At 44.3% G+C, this 23882-nt stretch overlaps 1 protein-coding gene across 1 annotated transcript in view; it reads left to right on the plus strand.

Moving 5' to 3' along the window:
* Window positions 1-23882, plus strand: part of LOC124720299 (speckle-type POZ protein-like) — a 126570-nt gene that overhangs the window by 57088 nt on the left and 45600 nt on the right. Inside the window, exons 2-3 of the mRNA XM_047245609.1 lie at window positions 1183-1359; window positions 14797-14910. Coding sequence (XP_047101565.1) covers window positions 1183-1359; window positions 14797-14910 — 291 coding nt within the window. The remainder of the gene's footprint in view (window positions 1-1182; window positions 1360-14796; window positions 14911-23882) is intronic.

Genomic DNA, 23882 nt, shown 5'->3' on the forward strand with positions numbered 1-23882 from the left:
CGCAATTCACCAAAAGTTAACGTGTTTTGTGCAATCTCACAGTTTAAAGTTTACGGCCCCTTTTTCTTCTGCGAAAAAAAAAACGTATCTGGACATGCTGGAAAATTGGCTCACGCCACAACTGGAGACCGACAGCGCCGACTTCGTCTTTCAACAGGATGGTGCTCCACCGCACTTCCATCATGATGTTCGGCATTTCTTAAACAGGAGATTGGAAAACCGATGGATCGGTCGTGGTGGAGATCATGATCAGCAATTCATGTCATGGCCTCCACACACTCCCGAGTTAACCCCATGCGATTTCTTTCTGTGGGGTTATGTGAAAGATTCAGTGTTTAAACCTCCTCTACCAAGAAATGTGCCAGAACTGGGAGCTCGCATCAACGATGCTTTCGAACTCATTGACGGGGACATGCTGCGCCGAGTGTGGGAGGAACTTGATTATCGGCTCGATGTCTGCTAAATCACTAAAGGGGCACATATCGAACATTTGTGAATGCCTAAAAAAACTTTTTGAGTTTTTGTATGTGTGTGCAAAGCATTGTGAAAATATCTCAAATAATAAAGTTATTGTAGAGCTGTGAAATCGCTTCAATCATTTGTAATAACCCTGTAGTTTTCATCTTTACGCATGCGCCGGCGCGCCACAGATAAAACAGTAGCTCCAGAGGGCGCGGGTTTGATAGAGGACGCTCCTGTGACGGAGGCTACTGCGCATGCGTTTTCGCACCAATTTTTTGCTATAAAGCTGACTCCGGGAACTTGCAGTCTCCGGTGATGGACACTCAGCTGAAGATGGCGGGACGATTGCCAGCCGAAATATCGTGGCACGAAGTCGACATGATCCGGCTGCAATCCCAAAATCTCATCGATTACTGTTCGAATCTTGACTTTTTCCATCTTTGCAAATCACTAAGCGGGAGCAACAACAGGGCCACGTCATCGCCACAGCTCTATTCCGAGAGTGCTGACGTAGCCTGTGTTTACAAGCAACAGTCCAATGAATATCACGTGGAGGACTCGTTGCGCTAGCGCTGACCTCTCGTAGTGATTCGATAACTTCTCAAACAACCCGCGTAATATAATATTTCAAATCCTGAAAAAGTGACCCACTGCTATACTGGATAAACGCTAGGGAAAAGGAAGACATGTAGGAAATGTTGGGTTCCCCCACTGTTGCAGGTGTCGGCTCCAGGAGGGCGCTGGCTGCTGTTGCTGCCATTGCCGTGGCGCTGCTGTCTCTCTGGCTGTACCAGCCGGAGGAGCAGGATGACGTCCCGGAGTGGATCCGTCAGAGCCAGGCCTTCGGTGGCAGCCGAAATGACCACAAACAACCGGCTGTTGCAGCTCCAGAAGGCGGTAAGGCTCAAGACTGCTAGGTTGTGTGTTAATATGTGTGGTCCAAAGTGTACTGACTGGCCAGTGTTCATGACGTCATGATGTGGCCTACGATAAATACAGACCTAAGCATCCTGATGTGTGGCGTCACCAATGAAGTGTTCGTGGCCGACGATAAATGCTTACAAGCGAACCTCCCCATCGCACCCCCCTCAGATTTAGTTATGGCACAGTGGATAGGCCTTGAAAAACTGAACACAGATCAATCGAGAAAACAGGAAGGAGTTGTGTGGAACTATGAAAAAAATGAGCAAAATATACAAACTGAGTAGTTCATGCGCAAGATAGGCAAGATCAAGGAGGATGTGAGCTTACGAGCGCCGTGATCCCGTGGTTAGCGTGAGCAGCTGCGGAACGAGAGGTCCTTGGTTCGTCTTCTCTCGAGTGAAAAGTTTAATTTTTTAATATCAGCCAATTATCAAAGTTCAGGCACTCACACATACTCAACTTCGCTCTCCGACATTCCAGGACATGTTCAGATTTGCTTGGACATAGGCAGATTTTGACGGTCTACACGCGGAAAAATTTGAAAATGTTAAAAACATATGTTTTGACAGAGCACAGGGAAAACTGTGAAACTGTTGCATTCATTTGTTGCAGTTTGTGTAACGAACTCTTACGTTTTCATCACTTTTTTGGGAGTGATTATCACATCCACAAGAAAACCTAAATCGGGCAAGGTAGAAGAATCTTTTTACCCATTCGCCAGGTGTGCAAGTTAGGTGGGTCGACAACATATTCCTGTCATGTGACGCACATGCCGTAACCAGTGTCGTATAGAATATATCAGACGTGTTTTCCTGTGGAGGAATCGGTTGACCTATGACGTTGCGATCAAATGTTTTCGGTTCCTATTGGAGAGGCACGTCCTTTCGTCTACTAATCGCACGGTTTTGCGGTGCGGTCGCAAAACACAGACACTAAACTTATTACAGTGAACAGAGACGTCAATGAATGAATGAACGGACAGATCGTAACTTCGCGAAAATAAAGGAAGCAAAATTTTCACTCGAGGGAAGACTCGAACCAAGGATCTCTCGCTCCGCAGCTGCTCACGCTAACCATGAGACCACGGCGCTCCTCGCCTCAAATTGTCCTTGATGTTGCATATCTTGCGCATGGACTACTCAGTTTGTATATTTTGCTTATTTTTTCGTAGTTCCACACAACTTCTTCCTGTTTTCTCGATTGATCTGTGTGCAGTTTTTCAAGGCCTATCCACTGTGTCAACATAACTAAATCTGAAGGGGGTTCCATGGGGAGGTTAGCAAAGCCTGCAGATAGATATACGTACACTATGTTATCAAATGGCCAATGATAAAGGCTTATCAATGCCTGCAGACAGATATCACTACGTGATCAAAAGTATCCGGACCACGAAAAACATACGTTTTTCATATTACGTGCATTGTGCTGCCACCTACTGCCAGGTACTCCATATCAGCGACCTCAGTAGTCATTAGATATCGTGAGAGAGCAGAACTGGGAATTTCGAGCGTGATCAGGTGATAGGGTGTCACTTGTGTCATACGTCTGCACGCAAGATTTCCACACTCCTAAACATCCCTAGGTCCACTGTTTCCGATGTGATAGGGAAGTGGAAACGTGAAGGGACACGTACAGTACAAAATCGAACAGGCCGACCTTGTCTATTGACTGACAAACCGTCGACAGGTGAAGAAGGTCGTAATGTGTAATAGGCAGACATCTATGAAGACCGTCAAATAGGAATTCCATAGTCCTTCACGATCGTCTGCAAATACTATGACAGTTAGGCTGGAGGTGAGAACTCGGCTGCTCATAAGCCTCACATCACGGCAGTAAATGTCAAACGACGCCTCGCTTGGTGTAAGGACTGTAAACATTGGACGACTGAATCATGGAAAAACGTCGTGTTCAGTGAGGAAGCACGGCACACAATGTGGCGATCTGATGGCAGGATGTGGGTATGGCGAATACCCGGTGAACGTCATTTGCCGGCGTGTGTAGTGCCAACAGTAAAATTCAGAGGCGATGGTGTTATGGTGTGGTTGTGTTTTTCACGGAGGGGGCTTGCGCCCGTTGTTGTTTTGCTTGGCACTATCACAACACAGGCCTACATTGATGTTTTCAGCACCTTCATGCTTCCCACTGTTGAAGAGCAATTCGGGGATGGCGACTGCATTTTTTCAACACGATCGAACACCTGTTCGTAATGCACAGCCTGTGGCGGAGCGGTTACGCGACAATAACATTACTGTAATGGACTGGCCTGCACAGTGTCCTTACCTGAATCCCATAGAACACCTTTGTGATGTTTTGGAACGCCGACGTATTGCCACGCCTCACCGACCGACATCGATACCTCTCCTCAGTGCAGCACTCCGTGAAGAATCGGCTGCCATTCCCCAAGAAACCTTCCAGCACCTGATTGAACGTATGGCTGCGAGAGTGGCAGCTGTCCTCAAGGCTAAGGGTGGACCAACACCACGTTGAATTCCAGCATTACCGACGGAGGGCGCCACGAACAGTCAGTTTCAGTGAAGTGTCCGGATACTTTTGGTCACATAGTGTTGTCTGTGTGTGAGGCCCGTTGATCATACCTTTGACAGTGTAGTAGGGCAGCTTTTAGGAAACATCTTTGATAAAAGTGAGGCCATTGTCTACACGTCGCCTCTCGCTTGCGTTAGTAGATTTAAGCTATAAAATGACGAAGTATATTTGTTGCGTTGCTAGCGCCACAGTGATCATTGCAAAGTATGAACCATACTAACTTCTTCATACCACAAAGCATGCTGAATAAAAAAAACCGTAATAAGCGGTTGGAATCTTACAAAGAAATACCAGATGTGGAAGGAGATGGAGGTGTGATAAGTCAAGCTTGTTCAAAGTACACGTACATGAAATGAATGTGCTTATTTGTACTTCAAATAACCTAACCTTCATAAATTACTCAGTGGGTGATTCACGTATTAGTTTACATGTTTCTGGAATAATACGTGAAACGGTGCAATGAGGGAGAGTACTACATTGAAAGTTGGAGTAATTTTCTCCTGTTGCTAAAAATCTTAAATAGTCTCGTGGCCAATCTTTAGCAGAATAGCATGCCTGATTTAAATAACGAAACACTGCATCATTAGGTATTTTTACACGATTTGCACAATGGTTTACGAGAATCTATTCCTCTTAATCAAGTACAAATATTTCCATTCGGTGTGGTTCTAGAGTTTCTCCCGGCGTATTTGATAATCAAAATGTCCACGGGTGTACTGCCGATCTACAGTGTCGAACGGGCACAATATTTCGGCGATCACATAGGTCGCCATCATCAGGTGAACTGACGGACTGAGCTCCTGTGAACGTGCCGGCACGGAGATCCGTACGCTATGGCTGCTCAGAGGGAACTGGGTTCGGTCGACTCCGACTCCGTTACTCATGTGCCTACCTGAGGCACGTGTGTGAGCAGGGTAAGCACTTGTGTGCTGTTCCTGCAGGACCTGAAAGAGATGTTTTTGAAAAGACTTCCTAACTGTTGTTGGGGTCCTCTCGGTCTGGGTTCGGTCGCGGCGGCGGCCGATTTAAATACCCTCCGCCCGCGGCGCGCTCCCTCCGCCGTCCGCGCCCCGCGGTGGAACAGATTGCGACGGCGTCTGAGATGACGTCGGAGTGATGGCTCTGTCAGCCGTGGTCGTCACAACTACACGTTTGCTGGATTTACTCTCGATTAACGCAATCGCTGGTTCCCAAGCCTTGCTAAGATTATAGCCACAGTCACGGTTTATGAGGTCGTCATTGGTGCGAATTTCGATGGCCTCTAACAACGCTGTCCCAGTATCTCGACGTCTGTACCAGAATCCTCGTGCGGTCATACTCCATGGCGTGATTTTCCGACAAACAATGTTCAGCGACCGCCGACTTGCTCGGATACATCAGTGGAGTGTGCCTCTGGTGTTCACGGCATCGTTCCTCGACGGTACGCATCGTCTGACCAATATACGACTTGCCACATTGACACGGAATCTGGTACACGCCGGCCTTCCTCAAACCGAGGTCATCTTTGGCGCTCCCCACCAGTGCACGAGTTTTATTCGGAGGACAAAACACAGTTCCGACCCGGTGTTTCTTCAGAATGCGGGCGATTTTCCCCGAGAGTGCGCCTGTATATGGGAAAAACGCAGTGCCTACCTCCTCCCTCGTGATTTCATCCATCTCCACAGGTTGTGCTGCAGTGGTACTCAGAGTGGCAGATTAACGTGATCTCCGCCCAGCCACTATAGCATACTCCTCATAGGAAAAAATGACATTAGGGGAAAATATTTGTTTTGATGTCCCCTACAACCTCCCAGACTTTGTCGTTTTAAATACTTTTCACCCTGTATAGCTCTTATTATCTCCGCCGTGGAATCAGTGAATACTAACGGTCCTACAAAGTACATGTTGTTGTTGTGGTCTTCAGTCCTGAGACTGGTTTGATGCAGCTCTCCATGCTGCTCTATCCTGTGCAAGCTTCTTCATCTCTGAGTAACTACTGCAACCTACATCCTTCTGAATCTGCTTAGTGTATTCAACTCTTGGTCTCCCTCTACGACTTTTACCCTCCACGCTGCCCTCCAATCCCTTGATGCCTCAGATCGTGTCCTACCAACCGATCCCTTCTTCTACTCAAGTTGTGCCATAAATTCCTCTGCTCCAGTGTTGTATTCACTACCTTCTCTTTAGTCACTTCATCTACCTATCTAATCCTCAGCATTGTTCTGTACCACCACATTTCCAAAGCTTCTTGTCTAAACTAATTTATCGCCGATGTTTTAGTTCCATACATGGCTTAAACTAATTTATCGCCGATGTTTCAGTTCCATACATGGCTACACTCTGCACAAATACTTTCAGAAACGACTTCCTGACACTTAAATCTATACTCGATGTTAACAAATTTCTCTTCTTCAGAAACGCTTTCCTTGCCATTGCCAGTCTACATTTTATATATTCTCTACCTCGACCAGCTTCAGTTATTTTGCTACCCAAACAGCAAAACTCCTTTACTACTTTAAGTGTCTCATTTCCTAATCTAATACCGTCAACATCACCCTACTTAATTCGACCACATTCCATTATCCTCGTTTTGCTTTTGTTGATGTTCATCTTATATCCTGCTTTCAAGACACTATGCATTCCGTTCAACTGCTCTTCCAAGTCCTTTGCTGTCTCTGACAGAATTACAATGTCATCGGCGAACCTCAAAGTTTTTATTTCTTCTCCATGTATTTTGATACCTACTCCAAACTTTTCTTTTGTTTCCTTTACTGGTTGCGCAATCTACTGATTGAATAAGATCTGTGCGGCTGGTCCCGGCGGAGGTTCGAGTCCTCCCTCGGGCATGGGTGTGTGTGTTCGTCCTTAGGATAATTTAGGTTAAATAGTGTGTAAGCTTAGGGACTGATGACCTTAGCAGTTAAGTCCCATAAGATTTCACACACATTTTTTTTTGAATAAGATCGGAGAGAGGCTACAACCCTGTCTCACTCCCTTTCCAACCACTGCTTCCCTTTCATGTCCCTCGACTCTTATTACTGCCATCTGCTTTCTATACAAATTGTGAATAGCCTTTCGCTCCCTGTATTTTACCCCTGCCACATTTAGAATTTGAAAGAGAGTATTCCAGTCAACATTGTCAAAAGCTTTCTCTAAGTCTACAAATGCTAGAAACGTGGGTTTGGCTTTCCTTAAGCTATCTTCTAAGATAAGTCGTAGGGTCAGTATTGCCTCACGTGTTCCAATATTTCCACGAAATACAAACTGCCCTTCCCTGAGGTCGGCTTCGTCATCTACCAGTTTTTTCCATTCGTCTGTAAAGAATTCGTGTTAGTATTTTGCAGCTGTGACTCATTAAACCGATAGTTCGGTAATTTTCATATCTGAACACTTGCTTTCTTTGGGATTGGAAGCACGCCTAAAATGTTATAACTCGACGTTCTCGAAAACGGTTAAGAGTTGCGTCTTCCCGTTTACATGCGCTCAATTATCCATCTTTTGATATGCAGCTCCTTGTATTGGCTGTGTTTGCTGTTAAAGATTTTTGGACGCGAGGTCCGCCAGTTATGCAAAACAGTTTTTCTCAGTACCCAAACATGTTTCGGCACCACTGTGCCATCATCAGTGGGTTTTCGTTTTTTATTTATTCTGCAATGTGAACATTTTGTTCAATGACTATAAAATTATGTGCATTTTTACTTCAAACAACAGATCATTGCTTTTTGTAAATACCTTTATATTTGGTGAACATGAACTTTCTGCATCAGTTTTGTGTTAATTACTAAAGGTACCTTGTCATCTGCAACCGAACGATGTTGATGAGAAAGTTTTTGGTGGGAGTTAACCTTTCTTCTAGGATGTAACTCAGTTTTTCGCGATGTTTTCGCGCCTATTTTCGTATTTACCCAACCACAATAGGAAGAGACTCAAGAATACTAAAACCCGGCCACAGCCTATACAGCAAACTGGCCATTGAGGAAAACTTCCACATACAGAAGGCAATAGCAGAAGGAAAACAGGTCTTAATTGAATACACTACACTCCGCAAGGACACACTATTTAACACATTAAAGGAACTTCACAAATAAAAACAGCACAAACAGATAAAGTCTACACACAGACACGCGCACACACACACGCACGCACACACACACACACACACACACACACACACACACACCTACACACACACCCCCCACACCGCCCTCCCCCCCCCCCCCCACACACACACACGAAGATAAAATGCAAACAAAATTCAAATTTGGCGCCGAACTCTCTGGTGAACAAATGAACACTGACTGGGCTGAGACATGACAAGCTACCTGTAGTAATTAACACAAAAGTGATCCAGAAAGTTCATGTTCACCAAATGTAAAGGTATTTACAAAAAGAAATGATCTGCTGTTTGAAGTAAAAATGCACATAATTTTATAATCATTTAACATAATGTTCACATTGCAGAATAAATAAAAAACGAAAACCCACTGATGACGGCACAGTGGTGCAGAAACATGTTTGGGTACTGAGAAAAACAGTGTTTTGCACAACTGGCGGACATCACATGCAAAAATTTGTATGCGCTCAATTTTTAAACGTGCCCTACACGCACTGTCAACGCGAATGATATCAGTGAGGGGAAGTTCTTACGGTCCCCTTGTAAACGGTTTGTCCATAATATGCACTCTTCCTCGGGTCGTAGTCTCGCAAGGTTTGCAGGAGAACGTCTGTGAAGTTCGGAAGATAGCAGAGGAGGCATGAGCGGATGTAAAGCTGTGAGGACGGGTCGTCTGTCGTACCTTTATAGCTGAGTCGGTCGCTGTCACTGCCAAGGTAGCCGTCCTCTGTAATACGAGGATGAGTCAAATGAAAACCTTAAATTTGTAATAACAAATCGAAATTTCGCGCCGTTATCCTGTAAGTTGGTGAGCGTGCTACAAACAGTATGCAGTATGGCCTGTAGGTGGCAGCATAGTGCAGATGCACACATACCGTCGCAGTATCAGTATAAAGATGGCCGCCCCATTTGCGACTTGCACCAGGGAAGAACAGCGTTCTGTTGTTCGGTTTTTGCGTAGTGAAGGTGTGAAACCTGTTGAAATTCATCGACGAATGAAGGTTCAGTACGGTGATGCATGTTTGTCACAGCAGCAAGTCTACGAATGGAGTAGGAAGTTCGCAAATAGTGTGACTTCAGTGAAAGATGCTCCTCGTCCAGCTCAGGCACAACGAGTTGTGACTCCACAGAACATTGCAGCAGTTGAAGCCACAATGAAGGAAATCCGCCGAGTGACACTGAATGACATTTCAGCATGTTTACAGATTAGTCATGGGTCAGCGGACCACGCTGTGCGTGATGTGCTCCAGTTCCACAAAGTGTCTGCAAGATGGGTGCCACGGCAGCTGACTCCTGAAATAAGAGAACAAGGTGTTGATGCTCGTGAAGAACTTCTTCGGCGCTTTGAACGAGAAGGTGAGGGCTTCCTTGCCAGAATCGTTACTGGGGGCGAAACCTGGGTTCACTTCCACTAACCGGAAAGGAAGAGAGCGAGGAAGCTATGGCGCCATTCCTCATCACCAAAACCAAAGTAGTTTCGAACAGAACCATCAGCAGGGAAGGTTATTCTGACTCTCTTTTGGGACGAAAAAGGCGTCATTTTGGAGCATTACACGCCTAGAGGGACCACTGTCACCAGTGGACCGTACAGAGATCTCCTAAAGAATCATCTGCGGCCTGCAATCAAATCAAAGCGGCGTGGATTGCTGTCAGCAGGTGTCCTTTTGCAACACGACAATGCAAGGCCCCACACTGCCCGTACAACAGTTGCGACAATCACAGACCTGCACTTTGGGTGTCTTCCTCATCCACCATACTCGCCAGGCCTTGCCCTGACTGATTTCCATATGTTTGGACCACTCAAAGACGCAATGGGAGGAATGAAGTCCCGTTCTGATGAAGAGGTACACGAACGGTTGCGCGGAGTACCGAAAGAATTTTCCTAAAGGAATTTATGCACTTTGTAAGTGTTGGAGGACTTGCATTGAGTGTGGAGATTATGTTGAAAAGTGATACAGCTTTGTACCACTCCTGTACAATAAATAATATTTAAAAGAAATGTTTAAGGTTTTCATTTGACTCATCCTCGTAAAAAAGAAAAAAAAAACTGAGTATAGGATTCAGCGATGAATGACATCCACCCAGACAAAATGCCGAGAGCAAAGAAAATGTCCAGGATTAGTCCTGGTCTCACATACAGTTTTAATCGTCCACGTAAGTGCACTGTTTTTAAAAATATTCACCTTTAAAAATTATAGAACGTTGCGTTCGTTTAGAGAAATTGTGGAAACGTTTTCCCACTCTGGTGTTATTGTCTTGAAAAAATTGTCTATGAAGGATTTGACAGCTTCTGGAGGTGATGAAAATAGGTGGTCTCCCATTTACAAAAAAAAAAAAATGTATTCGCAATTGAAGCTACAGACAACCATTAGCTCTGTATAATGGGATGAGAATGAAGATTCGTGCTGGACTGCGACTCGAACCCATATTTCCGTTTGAGGCAGGGACAGTCGCCTCACCATAAGGCTACCTGTTGGTCTACTGATCAATTTTCACGCAATTTTTTTTCCTTATGCCATACGTTTTCCCCCTTCTCCAATAATATTGGATTGCAATTTGACGTCATTCTGACCAGTGGTGTTGCTTCTACTGCGGTTTGGAAGATTAATTATAATCACCCTGTACACACTGCTGTCGACATACGGAATTTTGGATCTGGCTGTGAAGTGTGCTCGGATAGCCTAATGGATTTGCATTCGAACCGCATCTAGTTTCAAAAAGAAGAACTTATAGGAAAAACTACGCCAGATTCGTAGAAGTAACTCTAAGATAAAAACATTATATCTGAATCAAGGAATTCAGAAGATTTTAAAGCAAGAAATGAAATCAGAATCGAATTATGTCCTTATCAGTTTCCCACATAACAAGTATTTCATACTAATGTTTTAACTACACTTTTACGTTTTTTTGTATTTTAAGGGCGAGAAGGGGCCTTCATTTATTTTTCTCCTGCACCCTCCATTAAAGACGTCCGCCAGAAGAAGGTGAAGTGTTTATTTAGTTTTTTCTGTATATTTGTTTTCTGAGGAGAAACAGATTTATTCTGCAGAAATGTCGAGAACGGTGGATACATCACTACAAAAGGACACAGAAATACTAAATAAATAATTTTTTTTAAAAAATAGGCTCTGTCCTGTCCTGGCAGCTGGTGCTTTCAGAATTATGACGAGCCTAACTTATGAAGCATAAACAGATGAAGTGCTGAACACCGCCGTCGTGAAAAGGTTGTGGACAGACACCAAGAAGAGAAACTGTGAAGCCGTCGGTACATTGAAAAACAAATAAAAATGACGGAACTACTCTACTATAAGCAATGATACACTAATGATCAAAAGTATCCGAACACCCACCCAAAAACCATACTTTTTCGTATTAGGTGCATTGTACTGGCACCTACTGCCAGGTGCTCCATATCAGCGACCTCAGTAGTCATTAGACATCGTGAGAGAGCAGAATGGGGGGCCGGACTCACGGACCTCGAACGTGGTCATGTGATTCGCTGTCACTTGTCATACGTCTGTCCGCGAGATTTCCACACTGCTAAACATCCCTAGGTCCACTGTTTCCGATGTGATAGTGAAGTGGAAACGTGGAGGGACACGTACAGCACAAAAGCGTACAGGCCAACATCGTCTGTTGGCTGACAGACTGCCGGCATCTGCATTAGAAGCAGATCGTAATTGGTAATAGGCAGACATCTATCCAGACCATCACACAGGAATTCCAAACTGCATCAGGATCCACTGTAACTACTATGACAGTTAGGCGGGATGCGAGAAAACTTGGATTTGGTGGTCGAGTGGCTGTTCACAAGCCACACATCAAGCAGGTAATTGCCAAACGACGACTCGCTTGGTGTAAGGAGCGTAAATATTGGACGATTAAACAGTGGGAAACGTTGTGTGGAGTGGCGAATCACGGTACACAATGTGTCGATCCGATGGCAGGGCGTGGGTATGGCGAATGCCCGGTGAACGTCATCTGCCAGAGTGTGTAGTGCCGACAGTAAAATTGTAGGCGGTGGTGTTATGGTATGGTCGTGTTTTTCATGGATGGGGCTTGCACCATTTGGTGTTTTGCGTGGCAGTACCACAGCACAGGCCTACATTGATGTTTTCAGCACCTTCTTGCTTGTCACTGTTGAAGAGCAATTCGAGGATGACGATTGCATCATTGCCGCGCAGGATTAGCCGAGCGGTCTAAGGCGCTGTAGTCATGGACTGTGCGGCTGGTCCCGGCGGAGGTTCGAGTCCTCCCTCGGGCATGACTGTGTGTTTGTCCTTAGGATAATTTAGGTTAAGTAGTGTGTAAGCTTAGGGACTGATGACCTTAGCAGTTAAGTCCCATAAGATTTCACACACATTTGAGCTTTTTTTTTTAATGCATCATTCATCACGATCGAGCACCTGTTCGTAATGCACGGCCTGTGGCGGAGTGGTTACACGACAATAACATCGCTGTAACGGGCGGCCTGTACAGAGTCCTGACGTGAATCCTATAGAACAACTTTGGGATGTTTTGGAACACCAACTTCGTGGCAGGCGTCACCGACCGACATCGATACCTCTCCTCCCTGAAGAACGGGCTGCCATTCCCCAAGAAATCTTCCAGCACCTCACTGAACGTATGCCTGCGACAGTGTAAGCTGTCATCAAGGGTAAGGGTGGGCCAGCACCATATTGATTCCTGCATTACCGATGGAGGGCGCCACGAACTTGTAAGTTATTTTCAGCTAGGATACTTCTGATCACAATAGTGTATGCGTAGCAACGATAGGAATTAAAACTAAGAAGCTAGTCGATTAAGACACACGAGGGGATAGAATGGCTGGGCTATGAGGCGATATGGGAGGCCCAAGAAAAGAATGTTTGAAAGAAAAGAAAGGAAAGCAAAGAGAAATGGTAAGGCGATCACTCACTATAAGCGAGCAATCCGGGTTCGAGTCTCAGTCCGGCACAAATTTTCACTGTTGTCATTCAGTTATACAGACGACGGTTGTCCTTATTCGCCACTGCAAATACATTCCTTGTATTTCATAATGCCTGTAGTCGCTGTTCCTTCAGATAAGCATGTGTGTCCGAAGAGATATTGCATTATTTATTTATTTATTTTTGAAGGAATCTACATAGACAAGCAACTGAAATCACTCAACAGAGGAAAATCCACTGGCCCTGACGGGATACCAATCCGATTCTACGCAGAGTATGCGAAAGAACTTGCCCCCCTTCTAACAGCCGTGTACCGCAAGTCTCCAGAGGAACGGAGGGTTCCAAATGATTGGAAAAGAGCACAGGTAGTCCCGGTCTTCAAGAAGGGTCGTCGAGCAGATGTGCAAAACTATAGACCTATATCTGACGTCGATCTGTTGTAGAATTTTAGAAGATGTTTTTGCTCGCGTATCATGTCGCTTCAAAAAAACTAACCAACCTAAGGACGTCACACAACACCCAGTCATCACGAGGCAGAGAAAATCCCCGACCCCGCCGGGAATCGAACCCGGGAACCCAGGCGTGGGAAGCGAGAACGCTACCGCACGCATGTCGCTTCTGGAAACCCAGAATCTACTCTGTAGGAATCAACATGGATTCCGGAAACAGCTTTATTTGTTCGCTTTATTTGTTCATGAGACCCATTTTCTTTGACTTCCGGAAGGCCTTCGATACAATTCCACACTGTCGCCTGATAAACAAAGTAAGAGCCTACGGAATATCAGACCAGCTGTGTGGCTGGATTGAAGAGTTTTTAGCAAACAGAACACAGCATGTTGTTCTCAATGGAGAGACGTCTACAGACGTTAAAGTAACCTCTGGCGTGCCACAGGGGAGTGTTATGGGACCATTGCTTTTCACAATATATATAAATGACCTAGTGGATAGTGTCGGAAGTTCCCTGTTACTTTTCACGGATGATGCTGTAGTATACAGAGAAGTTGCAGCATTAGAAAATTGCAGCGAAATGCAGGAAGATCTGCAGCGGATAGGCACTTGGTGCAGGGAGTGTCAACTGTCCCTTAACATAGACAAATGTAATGTATTGCGAATACATAGAAAGAAGGATCCTTTATTGTATGATTATATGATAGCGGAACAAACACTGGTAGCAGTTACTTCTGTAAAATATCTGGGAGTATGCGTGCGGAACGATTTGAAGTGGAATGATCATATAAAATTAATAGTTGGTAAGGCGGGTGCCAGGTTGAGATTCATTGGGAGAGTCCTTAGAAAATGCAGTCCATCTACAAAGGAGGTGGCTTACAAAACACTCGTTCGACCTATACTTGAGTATTGCTCATCAGTGTGGGATCCGTACCAGGTCGGGTTGACAGAGGAGATAGAGAGGATCAAAAGAAGAGCGGCGCGTTTCGTCACTGGGTTATTTGGTAACCGTGATAGCGTTGCGGAGATGTTTAACAAACTCAAGTGGCAGACTCTGCATGAGAGGCGCTCTGCATCGCGGTGTAGCTTGCTGTCCAGGTTTCGAGAGGGTGCGTTTCTGGATGAGGTATCGAATATATTGCTTCCCCCTACTTATACCTCCTGAGGAGATCACGAATGTAAAATTAGAGAGATTAGAGCGCGCACGGAGGCTTTCCGGCAGTCGTTCTTCCCGCGAACCATACGCGACTGGAACAGGAAAGGGAGGTAACGACAGTGGCACGTAAAGTGCCCTCCGCCACACACCGTTGGGTGGCTTGCGGAGTATAAATGTAGATGTAGATTCATGGGTTACTGTATAAAACTGTGTTGATGATACAGGTACGTGTGTGTTTGCAGTGCAAGGAAATCCCGCAGAAGAGCGAAGCCGTCCTCGCCGCCCTGTACGTCAACGAAAACCGCCAGGAGTCGTCGGCGGCGAAGGACTCTGTGGTAAAGGAGGCTGCCCGGCTGGTGAGTAGATGCACCAGGCACCAGGCATCCAGGGGTGCCAAGCATCTGCATGAGAAATGTAACATTACACACACACACACACATACACACACACACATTATCTCAGGAAGGCAGACTATCCAAAGCCAACTACGAGAGGCATTTCAAAAGTCCATGCAAAAATAAAACCTACTTACATGTTACAGGGATGGTTTGCAGCTCTTCAGGAAGAATCCGCAGGACTTTAAGCGTCGTTCCGTCACTGTGGATGAAACATGGATACGTTACTATACTCCTGAGACCAAAGAACAATCTAAACAATGGGTTACCAAGGGAAAATCTGCACCAAAAAAGGCGAAGACCATTCCTTCGGCCAGAAAGGTTATGGTGTGTGTTTTCGACATAGTCTCTTTTTAGACTTATACACTTCGTCCATCGCTGTTCTAATTTTGTGATCCCTTCCGAATAATAAGAGTTATCCAAGTCTTCAAAATAGCTATTAGTTGCTGAAATCATCTCCTCGTTTGAATAAAATCTTTGTCCCATCATCCATTTCTTGAAATTCGGGAACAAATAGTTGTGGTGTCACCGCCAGACACCACACTTGCTAGGTGGTAGCCTTTAAATCGTCCGCAGTCCGTTAGTATACGTCGGACCCGCGTGTCGCCACTATCGGTGATTGCAGACCGAGCGCCGCCACACGGTAGGTCTAGTCTAGACACACTCCCTAGCATTCGCCCCAGTTGTATAGCCGACTTTGCTAGCGATGGTTCACTGTCTACATACGCTCTCATTTGCCGAGACGACAGTTTAGCATAGCCTTCAGCTACGTCATTTGCTACGACCTAGCAAGGCGCCATATTCAGTTACTATGAATGTCTTCTGAACAGATAATATTGTGAATCATGTACCGTCAAGAGCGACGTTCATCATAAATGGATTAAGGTTAAGTATCCAACTAGCTACGTCCGCTTTCCGAATTCTCATTCCTTTTCATGTTCCAGACCTCACGTCAGTATAGTTCTTCCCTCCTCACGCCAGCCTGCGTGAGCTAAAACGCGCGCATTTCGGCCTCCACTAGCAACACGGTGTTGGCTCTTCTGCTAACTACAACAACAGTAGCCCGAGGGAGCGAAGCCTTGAGAATAGGGGGGATGTGAAAAGAGGTGGAATCCTATTTCCAATAATTTTGCGACCACAACTGCTGAGGTGTGTGCTGGTGCATTGTCGCGATAGTAAAGGACTTCTTTGCGGTCCAATTGCCGGCGTATTTCTTGCAGCTCGGTTTTCAAACGGTCCAATAACGATGAATAATATGCACTTGTAATATTTTTACCCTTTTCCAGATCGTCGATTATCCCTTGTGAATCCCAAAAGACAGTCGCCATAACCTTTCGAGCAGAAGGAATGGTCTTCGCCTTTTTTGGTGCAGATCCTCCCTTGGTAATCCATTGTTTAGACTGTTGTTCGGTCTCAGGAGTATAGAAATGTACCCATGTTTCATCCACAGTGACGAAACGCCACTTAAAATCCTGCAGATTCTTCCTGAACAGCTTCAAACCATCCTTGCAACACTTCACACGATTCCGTTTTTGGTCAAGTGTGAGCAATCGCGGAACCCATCTTGCAGATAGCCTTTTCATGTCCAAATGTTAATGTACCCGTACATTTGAGATGCCCACAGCACTAGCAATCTCACGCACGTTAGCTCTTCCGTCATCCATCACCGTATCCTGGATTTTATGAATGATTTCTGGAGTCGTAACCTCGACAGGGCATTCAGAACGTTCAGCATCACTTGTGCTCATATGGCCACTCCGAAAATTTTGAAACCACTTCTCGTGGAAGACGCAGAGTCACCGCAATGTTTATCAAACTTCTCTTTAGTCTCGTGAGGAGTTTTTCTTTCCATAAAGTAATCTTTAATCACCACACAAAATTCATTGTGCACACTTCCTACACCTCCTCTCGTTATCGTGTCTCGCAACAAAGTCCAGTCACATTCCGGTTCTCTTACCTTTGTCCGCTCGCGATGGAGCAGCGAAGAGTCACGGAGTAAATACTTCGCTCGCGCAGGCGAAACGCACCTCCTCGCGAAATATATTCACTTTAGACCAATATAAATTGTAATGTCGATGGACCAATCACTTCTCTCGGCTAGTAAGTGTCAAGGCATATCACAGGCTCCACTCTCGCCACTCTCGAACGGCGCGCAGGACTTGGTTATTGTTGTTGTGGTCTTCAGTCCCGAGACTGGCTTGATGTAGCTCTCCATGCTACTCTATCCTGTGCAAGCTTCTTCATCTCCCAGTACCTACTGCAACCTACATCCTTTTTAATCTGCTTAGTATATTCATCTCTTGGTCTCCCCTTACGATTTTTACCCTCCACGGTGATCCCTTGATGCCTCAGAACATGTCCTACCAACCGATCCCTTCTTCTGGTCAAGTTGTGCCACAAACCTCTCTTCTCCCCAATCCTATTCAATACTTCCTCATTAGTTATGTGATCTACCCATCCAATCTTCAGGATTCTTCTGTAGCACCACATTTCGAAACCTTCTATTCTCTTCTTGTCCAAGCTATTTATCGTCCATGTTTCACTTCCATACATGGCTACACTCCATACAAATACTTTCAGAAATGACTTGCTGACACTTAAATCGATACTCGATGTTAACAAATTTCTCTTCTTCACAAACGCTTTCCTTGCATTTGCCAGTCTACATTTTATATCCTCTCTACTTCGACCATCATCAGTTATTTTGCTCCCCAAACAGCAAAACTCCTTCACTACTTTAAGTGTCTCATTTCCTAATCTAATACCCTCAACATCACCCTACTTAATTCGACCACATTCCATTATCCTCGTTTTGCTTTTGTTGATGTTCATCTTATATCCTGCTTTCAAGACACCATCCATTCCGTTCAACTGCTCTTCCAAGTCCTTTGCTGTCTCTGACAGAATTACAATGTCATCGGCGAACCTCAAAGTTTTTATTTCTTCTCCATGGATTTTAATACCTACACCGAATTTTTCTTTTGTTTCCTTCACTGCTTGCTCAATATACAGATTGAATAACATCGGGGAGAGGCTACAACCCTGTCGTACTCCCTTCCCAACTAACTGCTTCCCTTTCATGTCCCTCGACTTTTATTTTCACATCTGTCAACACCTGCTTTCTTTGGGATTGGAATTACTATATTCTTCTTGAAGTCTGAGGGTATTTCGCCTGTTTCATACATCTTGCTCACCAGATGGTAGAGTTTTGTCAGGACTGTCCCTCCCAAGGCCGTCAGTAGTTCCAATGGAATGTTGTCTACTCCTGGGGCCTTGTTTCGACTCAGGTCTTTCAGTGCTCTGTCAAACTGTTCACGCAGTATCTTATCTCCCATTTCATCTTCATCTACATCCTCCTCCATTTCCATAATATTGTCCTCAAGTACATCGCCCTTGTATAAACCCTCTATATACTCCTTCCACCTTTCTGCCTTCCTTTCTTTGCTTAGAACTGGGTTGCCATCTGAGCTCTTGATATTCATACAAGTGGTTCTCTTCTCTCCAAAGATCTCTTTAATTTTCCTGTAGGCGGTATCTATCTTACCTCTAGTGAGATAGGCCTCTACATCCTTACATTTGTCCTCTAGCCATCTCTGCTTAGCCATTTTGCACTTCCAGTCGATCTCATTTTTGAGACGTTTGTATTCCTTTATGCCTGCTTCATTTACTGCATTTTTATATTTTCTCCTTTCATCAATTAAATTCAATATTTCTTCTGTTACCCAAGGATTTCTACTAGCCCTAGTCTTTTTACCTACTTGATCCTCTGCTGCCTTCACTACTTCGTCCCTCAGAGCTACCCATTCTTCTACTGTATTTCTTTCCCCCATTCCTGTCAATTGTTCCCTTATGCTCTCCCTGAAACACTCTACAACCTCTGGTTCTTTCAGATTATCCAGGTCCCATCTCCTTAAATTCCCACCTTTTTGCAGTTTCTTCAGTTTTAATCTATAGGTCATAACCAATAGATTGTGGTCAGAGTCCACATCTGCCCCTGGAAATGTCTTACAATTTAAAACCTGGTTCCTAAATCTCTGTCTTACCATTATATAGTCTATCTGATACCTTTTAGTATCTCTAGGGTTCTTCCATGTATACAACCTTCTATCATGATTCTTAAACCAAGTGTTAGCTATGATTAAGTTGTGCTCTGTGTAAAACTCTACCAGACGGCTTCCTCTTTCATTTCTTAGCCCTAATCCATATTCACCTACTACGTTTCCTTCTCTCCCTTTTCCTACACTCGAATTCCAGTCAGCTATGACTGTTAAATTTTCGTCTCCCTTCACTATCTGAATAATTTCTTTTATTTCATCATACATTTCTTCAATTTCTTCATCTGCAGAGCTAGTTGGCATATAAACTTGTACTACTGTAGTAGGCGTGGGCTTCGTATCTATCTTGGCCACAATAATGCGTTCACTATGCTGTTTGTAGTAGCTTACCCGCATTCCTATTTTCCTATTCATTATTAAAGCTACTCCTGCATTACCCCTATTTGACTTTGTGTTTATAACCCTGTAGTCACCTGACCAGAAGTCTTGTTCCTCCTGCCACTGAACTTCACTAATTCCCACTATATCTAATTTTAACCTATCCATTTCCCTTTTTAAATTTTCTAACCTACCTGACCGATTAAGGGATCTGACATTCCACGCTCCGATCCGCAGAACGCCAGTTTTCTTTCTCCTGATAACGACATTTTCTTGAGTAGTCCCTGCCCGGAGATCCGAATGGGGGACTATTTTACCTCCGGAATACTTTACCCAAGAGAACCCCATCATCATTTAACCATACATTAAAGCTGCATGCCCTCGGGAAAAATTACGGCCGTAGTTTCCCCTTGCTTTCAGCCGTCCGCAGTACCAGCACAGCAAGGCCGTTTTGGTTATCAAGGCCAGATCAGTCAATCATCCAGACTGTTGCCCCTGCAACTACTGAAAAGGCTGCTGCCCCTCTTCAGGAACCACACGTTTGTCTGGCCTCTCAACAGATACCCCTCCGTTGTGGTTGCACCTACGGTACGGCTATCTGTATCGCTGAGGCACGCAAGCCTCCCCACCAACGGCAAGGTCCATGGTTCATGGGGGGTGCAGGAATTGGGGGTACTTAAATTTTTCTGTGCGAGTCGCGACTTCCCTGTGTACGGAAGAATTAGCGACTGCAAGGTGCCCTATCTACGCTGACAGTCATGCAGCAGGATTATAGGATAGTGTCTGTTAACATCAATAGCATTCTACATCATCGTGATTACTCCGCTATTCACAATAAATTGGCCCAATGAACTACCTTTAAGCTGTCTCTCTACCTTTCCACTCTCGGACAGCACGCGGTGAAAACGAGCACTTAAATTTTTCCGTGCGAGCTGTGATTTCTCTTATTTTATCGTGATGATCATTTCTACCTATGTAGGTGGTTGCCAACAGAATGTTTTTGCAATCGGAGGAGAAAACTTGTGATCGAAATATCATGAGAAAATCCCGCCGCAATGAAAAACGCATTTGTTTTAATGGTTGCCAAGGGTGTACCCACGATCTGAACTGGGGGGGGGGGGGGGGGGCGGGGCAGGTCATACTAGTCTCAGGAAACAAGGACACGAGACAACATACAGCACTTCTTATTAAATAAAACAGTAAACCAGTGAAAAACTGCTTTTAATAAACATTTTAAATACAAGAATGGACTTGTACAATCCGAGAAAACATGCAGCATTTCTTATTAAATAAAACAGTAAACTAGTAAAAACTTCGAATATCTTTTAGCTGCCCCTCTCCCCCCCCCCTCCTGCCCCTCGCTGGGTACGCCCATGATGGTTGCCACTCCACGTATCATGTCTGTGCCACTATCTCCCCTATTTCGCGATAATACAAAACGAACTGTCCTTCTTTGAACTTTTTCGGTGTCATCCGTCAGTCCCACTTGATGCGGATCCCACACCGCACAGCAGTACTCCAGAATAGGGCGGACAAGCGTGGTGTAAGCAGTCTCTTTAGTGGACCTGTTGCACCTTCTAAGTGTTCTGCCGATGAATCGCAGTCTTTGGTTTGGTCTACCCACAACAATATCTATATGATCGTTCCAATTTACGTTATTTGTAATTGTAATCCTTAAGTGTTTAGTCGAATTTACAGCCTTCAAGTTCGTGTGACTTACCTTGTAATCGAAATTTAGCGGATTTCTTTTAATACTCATGTACTTTTTAATTTACATAGGTTAACTGCAAATACCATTATTGGCACACTGAATGTACCATTTGTACTGTAACTTCTAAAATGAGCCAAAACTGACGGCCATCAACCTCAATGCAAGCATGGCATCGGCAAACAAGATTCTGACACACACTATCTTCGGTGTAAAATTTTTTTATTCCAGTCTCCGATCACAATATCAATTCTGTAGACGATGCCCGGTTTCAGTCCGTAATGACCATCCTCAGATCTACAATATACAAATATATTCACCTAGCGAGCAGTGTGTCTTTCAACATAATACAGCAATACGCATCACAATATACTATCATGCAACCAGGCAAATGTACAGGTGTCTTTAATGTGAGTTGCTACTGCTCATTTGTTACATTTATCATTTTTATTATGTATTATGTTAGATTAAAAATAAAATAAAGTTACTGGTAGCAGAAATTAGAAATAATTAATTATCGAAAGCTCTCTCTTTTTCACAACCATGCCGGTCTTCGTCAAAATCACCGTTCTTGAAGCATGGAAGCCATTTTCTGCAAAGTTCTGTCACTAACAGGCGTCTCATCATAGGCCTTGCCCAGCCTTTTCTGAGCCTCAGCCGCAGATTCCTTCATATCAGAGGAGAAAATTAAAACCTCCCGCAGATGATGAGAATTGGTCTCGTAAGTTGACATGTTCAGCCGAGATACAATCAAAAATCGACTAATATTTTGATGGCGTTATGTTCTCAAATGCCTAAGCTTACTGTATGACACGACCTACGACTTGCGCCACTACTTTCCACTAATAACGTCTACTGCAAAACCGCGGAAGCAAAGTTGTAGACCTAATAATTCCATCTCCTTATCCACTGGGGTCTCATAGACAAGTGTCTTGTTCCCTTACAGCGTTTCAGCGGCGAAAGCATTGCGACGTACTTCCCCATACACAAGGTGCGTGCCAGTGAAGTCAGCTAAACCGTACCGGTACTGCTCCATCGTATTATTCTGCCCCTCTCTTTACAGCTCTGAGTAATGAATGAGTTTGTTGTTGATTCACATCACGTTCCGTAATGCGACAATATTAATACAAAAGAGAAACCTTATGGACAGGTAAAGTAAACAAAATCAGGCTCATGAATTCCTAAAGTGCGCGTCATTTACGACAGCGGCCGAGTTTAGGTTCGTTCTGTGCATCTGACGTCACAAAACAGTCAGCCAATGAAGAGAGAACGACGTTGCCAGATCTCGACAGCAGTGCAGAGCACGGACGAGTGTCTTCAGCTTTAGAAACGTTCAGTCATAAAGTAAGTAATTGAACAAAAGCAAGGTCTTGATAGCAGACTTTGTTTTATAGGAAGTTTGGAAAAAGCATTCTTTATACCAATTGCTTCATATTCTATTAATTATGAAACAGGCGAAATACCCTCAGACTTCAAGAAGAATATAATAATTCCAATCCCAAAGAAAGCAGATGTTGACAGATGTGAAAATTACCAATCAATCAGTTTAATAAGCCACAGCTGCAAAATACCAACACGAATTCTTTGCAGACGAATGGAAAAACTAGTAGAAGCCGACCTCGGGGAAGATCAGTTTGGATTCCGTAGAAATACTGGAACACGTGAGGCAATACTGACCTTACGACTTATCTTAGAAGAAAGATTAAGGAAAGGCAAACCTACGTTTCTAGCATTTGTAGACTTAGAGAAAGCTTTTGATAATATTGACTGGAATACTCTCTTTCAAATTCTAAAGGTGGCAGGGGTAAAATACAGGGAGAGAAAGGCTATTTACAATTTGTACAGAAACCAGATGGCAGTTATAAAGAGTCGAGGGACATGAAAGGGAAGCAGTGGTTGGGAAGGGAGTAAGGCAGGGTTGTAGCCTCTCCCCGATGTTATTCAATCTGTATATTGAGCAAGCAGCAAAGGAAACAAAATAAAAATTCGGTGTAGGTATTAAAATCCATGGAGAAGAAATAAAAACTGAGGTTCGCCGATGACATTGTAATTCTGTCAGAGACAGCAAAGGACTTGGAAGAGCAGTTGAACGGAATGGATGGTGTCTTGAAGGGAGGATATAAGATGAACATCAACAAAAGCAAAACGAGGATAAAGGAATTTAGTCGAATTAAGTCGGGTGATGTTGAGGGAATTAGATTAGGAAATGAGACGCTTAAACTAGTAAAGGAGTTTTGGTATTTGGGGAGCAAAATAACTGATGATGGTCGAAGTAGAAAGGATATAAAATGTAGACTGGCAATGGCAAGGAAAGCATTTCTGAAGAAAAGAAATTTGTTAACATCGAGTATAGGTTTAAGCGTCAGGAAGTCGTTTCTGAAAGTATTTGTATGGAGTGTAGCCATGTATGGAAGTGAAACATGGACGATAAACAGTTTGGACAAGAAGAGAATAGAAGGTTTCGAAATGTGGTGCTACAGAAGAATGCTGAAGATTAGATGGGTAGATCACATAACTAATGAGGAAGTATTGAATAGGATTGGGGAGAAGAGAAGTTTGTGGCACAACTTGACCAGAAGAAGGGATCGGATGGTAGGACATGTTCTGAGGCATCAAGGGATCACCAATTTAGTATTGGAGCGATGCGTGGAGGGTAAAAATCGTAGGGGGAGACAAAGAGATGAATACACTAAGCAGATTCAGAAGGATGTAGGTTGCAGTAGGTACTGGGAGATGAAGAAGCTTGCACAGGATAGAGTAGCATGGAGAGCTGCATCAAACCAGTCTCAGGA

The sequence above is a fragment of the Schistocerca piceifrons genome, chromosome 11 (genome assembly GCF_021461385.2).
Source record: "Schistocerca piceifrons isolate TAMUIC-IGC-003096 chromosome 11, iqSchPice1.1, whole genome shotgun sequence".
Classification (NCBI taxonomy): Eukaryota; Metazoa; Arthropoda; class Insecta; order Orthoptera; family Acrididae; genus Schistocerca; species Schistocerca piceifrons.